At 39.9% G+C, this 9,971-nt stretch overlaps 1 protein-coding gene across 2 annotated transcripts in view; it reads right to left on the bottom strand.

Annotated features, from left to right (window-relative positions):
* Nucleotides 1–9,971, bottom strand: part of Agxt2 (alanine--glyoxylate aminotransferase 2) — a 47,340-nt gene that overhangs the window by 27,923 nt on the left and 9,446 nt on the right. The window contains exons 2-4 of one of the 2 annotated variants that reach the window (XM_021183604.2): nt 6,412–6,497; nt 4,244–4,428; nt 597–720 (exon numbers count right to left, since the gene is read on the bottom strand). In XM_021183604.2, coding sequence (XP_021039263.1) covers nt 597–720; nt 4,244–4,428; nt 6,412–6,497 — 395 coding nt within the window. Of the gene's footprint in view, nt 1–596; nt 721–4,243; nt 4,429–6,411; nt 6,501–9,971 lie in introns of both variants that reach the window. The other variant, XM_021183603.2, reaches the window with a different exon arrangement.

Raw genomic sequence — 9,971 nt, 5'->3', positions numbered from 1 at the left:
ACACACACACACACACACACACACAGAGAGAGAGAGAGAGAGAGAGAGAGAGAGAGAGAGAGAGAGAGTTATATACTCATTTAATGCCTGCATTTAAGTCTTGGCAGACATCTTTAGATGTCAATTCAGTGTCAACTTTAATTCATTTCAGCTGCAGAAAGTATCTCATTCAGTTAAAACACCTAAGTGCATTTTAGCCAAACGTTATTTATAAGGAATGGCTTCAGTTTTTTTTTTTTTTATAAAAGAAGAAATGAAAAATGACTTTGTAGAAATAATGTGAGACAAAAGAAGGAAATCTCTTCACAACACTGAGGGCCATCTGGAGGACTTGGATTCCCAAAAAGAGATTTCTGGAATGATGTAAAGAAGTGACCAAGGAGAGAGGGGTCACTCAGAGGGGACAGGCAAATGTTGGGTTATTTCATCAGAACTTCTACACCCCTAGTTCTTCAGCTTGAGTGCTCTTAGGTGTGTGTGGCTCTTCTCTCACCATGGAAGACATTCAATACCCAGACCAAATCCTTGGGCTCACAGGTCACCATCCTTGTGAGCTGGGGGCACCATTCCTTGTGAGCTGGGAGCACCATTCCTACCTTAAGAGGCTCAGGAAGGAGTGCTGAGAGCTTCTCTGCATATTCATGCATCGGAGAGTGGAAGAAGACAGAACTTGTATGCCACAGGCGGTCCATCTGGTTTTTTGCCGCTGCGTTTACCTTCCTGGAGAGACACAGAACCAGTCAAGCACACACTACCAGCAGGGATGTCCTCTGCCCTGGGTCACCGAACCTGGACCCCAGGCTACTTCTTCACGAGTTTCAGGAGGCAGGTTTTACGTGTGGACTCCTCTACTCTTGTTGGAGCAGTGATCATTGGTAACAAATATTTTATAATGTTGAAGTCTCATTCTTTAGAGAATCAGTTTGACCTTACTGATTAGAAAGCCCATAATGAGAATAAGTAGTAACTAAAGGCAGTTAAACATGTGGGGCCCAAGTAGGAGGGTCTTGGGAAGGCGGGGAAAGGGCAACAGTGGCCGGTGTTTGATCCACACCATTATCTTTGCTATTAATATTTGATACATCTAAAAATTAGTTCAACTATCGAATAATTTTGAGAAATGCCAGGCTAGACAAATTCTTTGGCTATGGAACTTGCTAGTACTTTTGCTTGGTATAATGCTAAGAAGGAGAGAGGAAGAGTCCATAGTTCTTTTTTATTGTTCTCTTTAAAAATCTTTATTATTACTTATATTATTTTTCATTATTATTATTTATTTTTATTATATTTTATTTATACATTTTATTATATGATATATTATATATAATATATGAGATACTTTATATTCTTATTAATTATATAATTATATATAATATATGATTATATTTAATTATAGTATATAATTATAATATAATACATAATTATATTTAATTATTACTATATAATTATATATAATATATTTTATACAGTATATTATTTGTTATTTATTATTTTTATTACTTATTTTTATTATTTTTAATTTTATTATGCTTTTATGATTATATTTTTATTATTAGTTCTTTTATTATTAATCCTCTTTTTATCTTTTCCTGGAACTCTTTCCAAAGGAACATCTCTTATTATTATTATCCCACAAACCCCACTTAAGACAATTATAAAGTGTTAGTAAATTTTTAAAGAGGTAAGACTCTTGACAACATCCCGGATGACAGAAGTAAATCTGACAGTCACATGACATGTGGGATGGAGGGGACATGGGTTATGACTGGTAATGTGGTGGCCAGCTAGGTGGGCAAGGTGGCCTTCCTTTGGAGAGCAGCAGTGTTCTGAAAACATTTGTGTCAATGAGATCAGTGGGAAGAGGAACTCTGAGGATGAGGGAGTTGTCAGCGCAGGTCTCAGATCTCAGATTGCATCAGGTTGGCTGTAGGGAATGAAAAGGAGGAAAACTCAAAGACAACTTTGACACTCTTGTCTAGAACACTGGACAAATTCCAGAAATAACTCTGGGGTACTGCTGACTCTCCGGCAGATGTTTCACATGTGTCTCTTGAATAAGTGGCTGAGTGAAAAAAGTGAGTTTTGTGGAGATCATGGGTTTAGTCTTAGAATATGTTGGGGTGGGAGATATTCTGTACAGTATTGAGTAATGTGGGGCATCCTGATGCCTCTCTGACTGTATTCAACGTATTATCTTTTGGTGAGGGGCCAGGGCTGAAGATAACACATTAAACAAAGCAGTTGAAAATGTGCCTAAATAAACAGGGCAGGAGGGGGATAGTAGTGGTAGGAATGTGGTGAGATGGTAAGAGAGAAAAACCAAAGAGAGGAGAGACAGAGATAAAGATAAAGACTGGGATCCCCAGAGTCACGTGGAGATTAGCAGCTGTATAAAGTCATGAAAGTGAGTGAGAACCATACACTGCCTGAGACATTGTGTTGTGAGGACTCAGCCTATATTGTTCTGTTTTCAGTAACTATGTGTACTTTGCCTTCAAGCACTTGTGAATAGCTTGTATGGTCCCTGGGACTTGTACCTCCTGAAAACAGGAGAGAGAATAGGAATAGAGGAGAAGGCTGAGTGTGGAGGCCCAAGCCATTTCTCTTTTCCTGTTAACAGTTTCAGGAGAATTCCCTTGGCCCTTGCTTTAATGGGAAAACCTCAACCAATACAATTTACTTTGTCTATGCTGTTTTTTCAGCATCCACCTAACTTTAGTTTCACTTGCCAGATTTGTTAGGGCAAGAGAGAAGAGACCATTTACAGCTCAGTAAACAATGCAGAAGGGTGTGGGTTGTGTGTGTGGGGGATGGGGACAGAAAGAGTGTAAGAGCCAGAAAGCCAGCAGTCAGCTGTAAAACAACCTCTCCTAGAAATAGCTGCAAATACAAGACCAGAACAATGGTAGTATCAATGAGCATGTTAACATGGAAGGGGGGAAAATTCCCTCTCCTAGAAAAAGAACTATAGGAATCATTGTCTCCTGGGAGAAGGAGAATTATCCCATTCCAGGAATGAGCCTCCTTATTGGTTATCCAGTGTGGAGTGGTGAGCTCTGAAACTGTATGCACAACAACAACAAAAGACCCAGCAGGTTGTATTCATATATATATATGAATATATGTTACATATAATTAGTATATATGTATATATTAATATGTGTGTACACACATATGTGTATATAAAATATATGTATATATTAATATGTGTATACACATATGCATATATACATATACATATATATATATACATACATATATATATGTGGACATACATATCTATGGAACAAATATAATCTAGCAAAAGGATCAACTTGAGAGTAGGTGAAGTGTGAGAAGGGTTTAAGGGAGGGGCTGGTGGTGATAAGGTAGGGGGAAGTGATGTAGTCCTCTTTTAGTTAAAAACACTTTAAAAAGCATCATTATAACTTTAATAAAATTGCACATTATATAGAAAAAAATTTAAAAAATTATTTATTTTATGTATGTGAGTACGCTGTAGCTGTCTTCATACACACCAGAAGAGGGCATTGGATCTCATTACAGATGGTTGTGAGCCATCATGTGGATGCTGAGAATTGAACCCAGGACCTCTGGAAGAGCAGTCAGTGCTCTTATCCATTGAGCCATCTCTTTAGGCCCCATATATAAAATTTTAAAAGAATGGAATGACCACATAGAAACTCAGAGGATCAGGGAAGAGTGCCCTGAGACTCTGTGTGTGTGGGAGCTGGTCATAGTTCCAGACAATCTCAACTTTATTTCATACATTTATAAGTAAGTTTGCAGCCAAGGTTGCATTTCTCTGTTTTAATTTCATTCCTTCTCAATCTCTCAGAGCCTGCAAAGATGAACCATCACGGATGTAGCAGTTCTCATGGGCTACCTTCAGGCCCATTCTCTTGTCTTTGTGTTTGTCTTACAGAACCTCCACTTGCCCTTTCTCTTGGTGTATCCCTGTCATTGGAGAGCTTCCTTCATCAAGAAACATACAGAGACATGGACTCACATGCTGCATGTGCACTAGGAACCATCAAGGCTTCCATAAGTACAGAATCAAGTCTGTTTGTTTGTTTGTTTACAGAGGAAAGCATGCAGGTACATGTCTGCACAGCCTGTAACAGATATAATTTAAGACCAGGATAGAGAAATCAAGGGTTCTGAGTTACACAAATGATTGTTTTCCTTGTTTTTCTGGATTTTAAAAATTATCTTTTTTTTTTTTTTTTTAAAGGATACTCACGGGTGGCAGTGACCAACACTAACAGTAACAATCCCAGAGAAGAAGTCCAGGTATCTGTTTCCTTCGGAATCAAAGAGCCACTCCATGTGTCCCTGGTGGAGTAGCAAAGGCTTCCGGAAATAGGCTGTATCCACAGGAGAAAGATGCTGCTTGTGAATCGCCAGCATACGGCTGTAGGCCAGGGACTAGGATAGAGAAAGTAAAATTTATTTTCTTAGTCCTGGGTTCTACGAGATTGAGGGCAGGTCAGTTTAACCAGGGTCTAATTGTCTTAGCGACCTGTACGGGCTCTCAAATGGGTACATTACCCAATGTTTTCTGGTTAAAGTGAAGTCCTTTGTGTTTAGCCAGAGACTAAACTCACAGTGTTCCTTTTCAATTATGATTCCTTCCTAGGGTACACGTGAAGACGGGATTTGGAATTTCCACCTCTCAACCAGAAGCCTTCATTTCAAGTTGACTTTACCATGAAAATAAAACAGCTTGGAAATAAGTGCTCAAATTAATGTCACTTGTGTTGCTATGGGTTTTTGAAAATTAAAACAAAAACAAACAAACGAACAACCTAAACTAAATCAATAGCTGGCCATAGTGGCCTTCACCTTTAATTCCTGTACTTGGGGGGCAGAGGTAGGTAAATTCCAGGACAGCCAGGGCTACAGGGAAACAGAGAGAGAGAGAGACCCAGTTTATACAAAAACCAACAACAAACAAACAAACAAAATCATGGCAATGTTGGCCATTGAATCCAGGGTCACGTGAATGCTAGACTTGTGCTTTATCACTGAGTTTCACACAGAACTTTTCTTTCTCTCTCTGAATATATTTGTATGTATGTGTATGTGTGTGTGTGCGTGTGTGCGTGCGTGCGTGTGTGTGTGTGTGTGTGTGTGTGTTTTGGCATCTGTAATCCCATTACTCAGAAGGCAGAGGCAGTTGGATGTCTCTGGGTTCAAGGCTAGTCCGATCCACATAGGAAGTTCCAGGATAGCCAGGGCTACGTAGAGAAAACCATCTCAAACACAGAACCCAGAAAAACAAAACCAAAAGCCTCAAACCAAAGCAGCTTAATACAGAGTGTATTTCTGGCTCGCAGTTCAGGTTATAGTCTATCATGCTGGAAAGTCAGAGTCAAACTGACAGAACTGGCCACATTGTACCCACAACCAAGAAACAGAAGAACAAAAGCATGTGCCCAGACAGTGCCTCCTATTTATCCAGCCCAGAGCCCTAAGCTCAGTGAATTCCCTCACTCAAAATTAAGTTGTTTTTTTTTGTTTGTTTTTTTTTTAACATCAATTCATGTTTTCAAGATAGCTCCCCACAGGCCCAAGGGGGTCATTTCTCAGTTGAATTTTGATTATGTCAGGCTGACAATTAACACTAGTCACCACACCCATGTTGTTTGCTTTTTGTAGATAGCTTTGGATATACTGTCTTCAAAATTTAGGTCCAATGAATATGATATAGAATAAAACTTTTCTCTCTCTCTCTCTCTGTGTGAGAGAGAGAGACAGAGACAGAGACAGAGAGACTCTCAGAGAGGAGAGAGGGAGGGAGGCATGGGGGAAGGCAGGCAGGCAGGCAGGGGGGGAGGGAGGGAGGGAGGAGACAGAGAAAGAGTAAGAGAGAAATCATTATCAACCTGATAAGAGGAAAATATCCTTTCTAGTGGGGAAAGATGATGTGATGTGATCTATTGCCACATGTAAATTAAGATAACAGCACTACAAAAAGAAAATAAGGGATTTCACACTGACCTAAGTGTGTCCCTGTTGTGTGTGTATATGTGTGTATGACTATGCATATGTGTCTGTGCGTGTATGAGTATGTGTCTGCATGTGTGTATGTCTGTGTGTGTGTATGTCTGTCTGTGTGTCTGTGTATCTATGAGTGTGTGTATGTGTTTGTGTGTATGAATCATCTTATAGTAGTCCTTCCTTGTGGCTTCTGTCAGTCTCCTACCTGCTCATCAGTCCACGTATCAGTAGTTAAAGGTGTAAGAGGCTTCGGATACTTCCCTAACATGTGAAGGGAAGGATATCATAAGACCGTTGACTGCCATAGCAGGGTTATTTGTAGGTTCTTCCTGAGGAACCATTTTGAAAGTCTGAGATCTCCCAAGGATGGCCTCTTTGTTCTTGTCTGAAACCAGAATCAAATCTTACCTGGTATTTCTCAGGTGAGAAGTCACACGGTGGCATGCTGTGCCTTGTATGAAGAGTGAGCTTGGGTATAGCTATCCGGGAAGCACCTACTGAAATGGTATGAATTAGGACCTTCAGCGAAGTGTGATGGACATGCACTTGGGTCACCCACGTGATTACCTGAAACAATTAGGCAGTCTTGCTTCTTACTTTAATAAAATCATGCTAGTTTTGATTTTAATACTGAGTTATCTTAATAGTGGATCTTTTGGAGAAAGAAAAACTGACTGAATCTAGTGCAAAAAGATAAGCAGTGTTTTCCCCACAGACCCCTCTCACAAGCTTAGAGAATGCAGTTCAAGCCGGTCCTATAGTCAACTTTTTGTTGACTATAGTCAGGTTGCAATGCAGTACCAAGGGGATGCCCATTCACTTGGTTAATCAGTGTGGTTTCTAAGCTATGAATTACTTAGTGCCTGATACCTGTTGGCTCTCCATACATGAAATTCATTGATGTTGGCTAGTCTAGTAGGGAGCACACAGAAATGGGTGTTAGGTGACAAGTTGTATTAATACCTGCAGACAGATCTAGAAGACACCACCCTCTGTTTAGGAAAGGGCCACCTACTTAAGACTGTTGGAAAGGGAGAGAAGTTGAGAAAGAAGAGTCGCTAAGTGCCTGGAGCTGGATCAATCATTTAGGTTGGGGAGAAGTGTTGAAATTCTTATCTATGTTTAAGCTGAAGATGTCATATTAATTTGCTCAAGTTCACCATGCTCGTTAGAAAGACTAAGAAGGAAACCTTGAGATGTGGACTCGAAGCCTAGGGGTTCTTTTTCTGCTCTCCGTTTCCTCTCTCTCTCTTTCTTTTTTTTTTTTTTCTTTTGGTTTTTCGAGACAGGGTTTCTCTGCGTAGCCCTGGCTATCCTGGAAATCACTCTGTAGACCAGGCTGGCCTCGAACTCAGAAATCCGCCTGCCTCTGCCTCCCGAGTGCTGGGATTAAAGGTGTGCGCCACCAACGCCCAGCAATGTAACAGTCATGCTGTTGTGTAGTGCTCTCCTTTTTTTGACAGCACAGACTCTGACCTCTAACATAAGTGGGCAGGTACAATGCAGTTAGAAGCGCTCAGAGCACATATCTAGAGTCTTTATAAGTAGTCTTGGGAGAGAAAGATCCTAATTTAGAAGATCTGAGGTCAGTTTTGAGGTGGAAAGAACTGAGCAAGACAGATGCCTCTGGAGCATCAGGAAACTGTGATTGTGTGGAGGAAATGCCGTGTTGTGTGGCTGTGAAGTCGCTGTCTTGAGGAACTCGATGAACAGTGTGTTTCTAAATGAAGCAGGGGTGTAGTAACTGTGGACCTATTTTCTTTCAAAATCCCATCCATTTTATCCAAATAATCAGTAATGTCATGAATTTTCTCTTACAGTCAAAGTAAGTGGCCTTTGGTTATCCATGCAAAAGACCAGCAGGGGAAAGCCAGCTCAAGTTTTCTGAGAATTTAACCTTCTGGAAGGTTTTCATGGTGGGCCTCTGTGCTACTCACTCTCCTGAAATGGAGAAAAAGGAGTGTTTCTGAGAATTCAAAATCCCTTTATTCCACCGTTCTTGTGTTCCTATCTGTAAAATTGGAATCGCTCAATGAGTAGGCTGTACGCTTGTTGACTATAAAGCTCTAAGAATTAATGAGAGTGTGCTGGCAAGGAGAGAGAACCGATGGAGAAGACTCGACAAAGGAAAGGGGAGATTAGTCAAGGCAGACTCACTCATTCATTCATTCATTCATTCGCTCACTCACTCACTCACTCACTTATTCATTCGCTCACTCACTCACTCACTCACTCATTCATTCAACAAAAGGATATGCATATAAATGGTGAGGCAAAGAGTCTAAACAAAATTTATAAATACATTAAAGAGAAAAGGAAAAAGAGACAAAAGGAAAGTAGAAAATGAAGAAGGTAGAGAACAACAACTACAACAGAAAAAGAGAACTATTACACAAGTGAAATACAGCTATTCAATACTTGGAAAATCTTTCTTGTCATATTACTCCTCTCAGTAAACAAACTTCACAAATCATAATGAAAGACAATGGGTAAAAGTAAATTTTTATTTGCCAGAAAAATGAAAATCAAAATGTCTCCAGAATTAGTTGCCTATGTTCCTTGTGTAAAACAGCCTGCATTTTGAGGGTTCTGTAAGACTGGGGCATTGATAAAGTTTTTCTTTGGTTCTAGTATATCTGTACACATACATAAACATGTTGTATAAGGATTGGGTGGAGGAGGGTGTCATGTTAAAGGCTCCACGTTCCAAGTCTTCTGTGAACTGGCATTTTTATGAATATATATTTATTCTTATGTATCTGTTGCTTTTACTGATCTGAAATAATCTTCTTAGATTAAATACAGATGGTAGCTCTGATTCTCACCCACCTCATCTCACAGAGTCAACTCAAAACACTAGAAGAGAATTGAATTTGAAGAACAATGCCACTCCTATAATAAAAACCAAGTGGACAATTGGATTTAACTTTCAGCTATCCAATTTTCAGAATTCCACAGCAGACAAATTGCTTTCTTTGTCTTTGTTTTTTTTTCCTCACAACCAAAACATTAAAATGGAAAAAAAAAAACCCTACAGAGTGAAGTAGTAAGAAAAATAAATCTTTTGTGGGAGTTTGGGAGTCCTCAGGAAATCACACCTCCCCCCTTTTTTGGGTAAGGGATTTTTGTAAAGGGTTTTCTAACAACCACAATCAGTCTTTAACTAAGAAGGTGTATGTATCAGGAGTCTTCCCTGTAGACAGTAAAAGAACAACACAAAACACACAAGTTGGGGTGATGTGACATTCAAATACAAGTTGTCTTATTTCTGTAGAGCATCTTTTAGGTAACTTTAAATACACACATCCCATTTCCTATCCTATCTGATGTTTAGGGCAGACAAATAGGTAACAAAGGGAGATTTTTTTTTTATTACTTTTATTCATCTATCTTGGTACTGAGGTAGTGACAGAATGACATGCCATCTGTCAAGGAAACCTGCTAAAGTTACATTGGGATCTGGAGGAGCAAGGAACAAAGGTTGGTTTGAAGAGCAAATGTTTTGTTTCCCTCTCTCTCCCTTCCTCCCTCCCTCTCTACATCCTTCTTCCTCTGGAGTTGCTAGTTGTCTGTCTGGAGGGTAGCTTCCTTATTCTTCTTCCACTTGTTTTACATGGGAAGACCAGGCTGTTGCTCGTTCTGTTCTACCCAGTCCCTCTCCAGATCGCAACACCCTGTTTCCCTGCCCTATTATATATGCTGAGTGAGAGGATAATTAACACTTAGATGTGCACCCCTCACCAGCAAGGTCATGATGAGAAGATTCTATTTTTTTTTAATTAATTTTTTTTAATTAGGTATTTTCCTCATTTACATTTCCAATGCTATCCAAAAAGTCCCCAATACACTCCCCCCCACTCCCCTATGCACCCACTCCCACTTTTTGGCCCTGGCATTCCCCTGTACTGGGGCATATAAAGTTTGCAAGTCCAATGGGCCTCTCTTTCCAGTGATGGCCGACTAGGCCA

The sequence above is a fragment of the Mus caroli genome, chromosome 15 (assembly GCF_900094665.2).
Source record: "Mus caroli chromosome 15, CAROLI_EIJ_v1.1, whole genome shotgun sequence".
Classification (NCBI taxonomy): Eukaryota; Metazoa; Chordata; class Mammalia; order Rodentia; family Muridae; genus Mus; species Mus caroli.
This window is presented reverse-complemented; position numbering and strand designations above follow the sequence as displayed.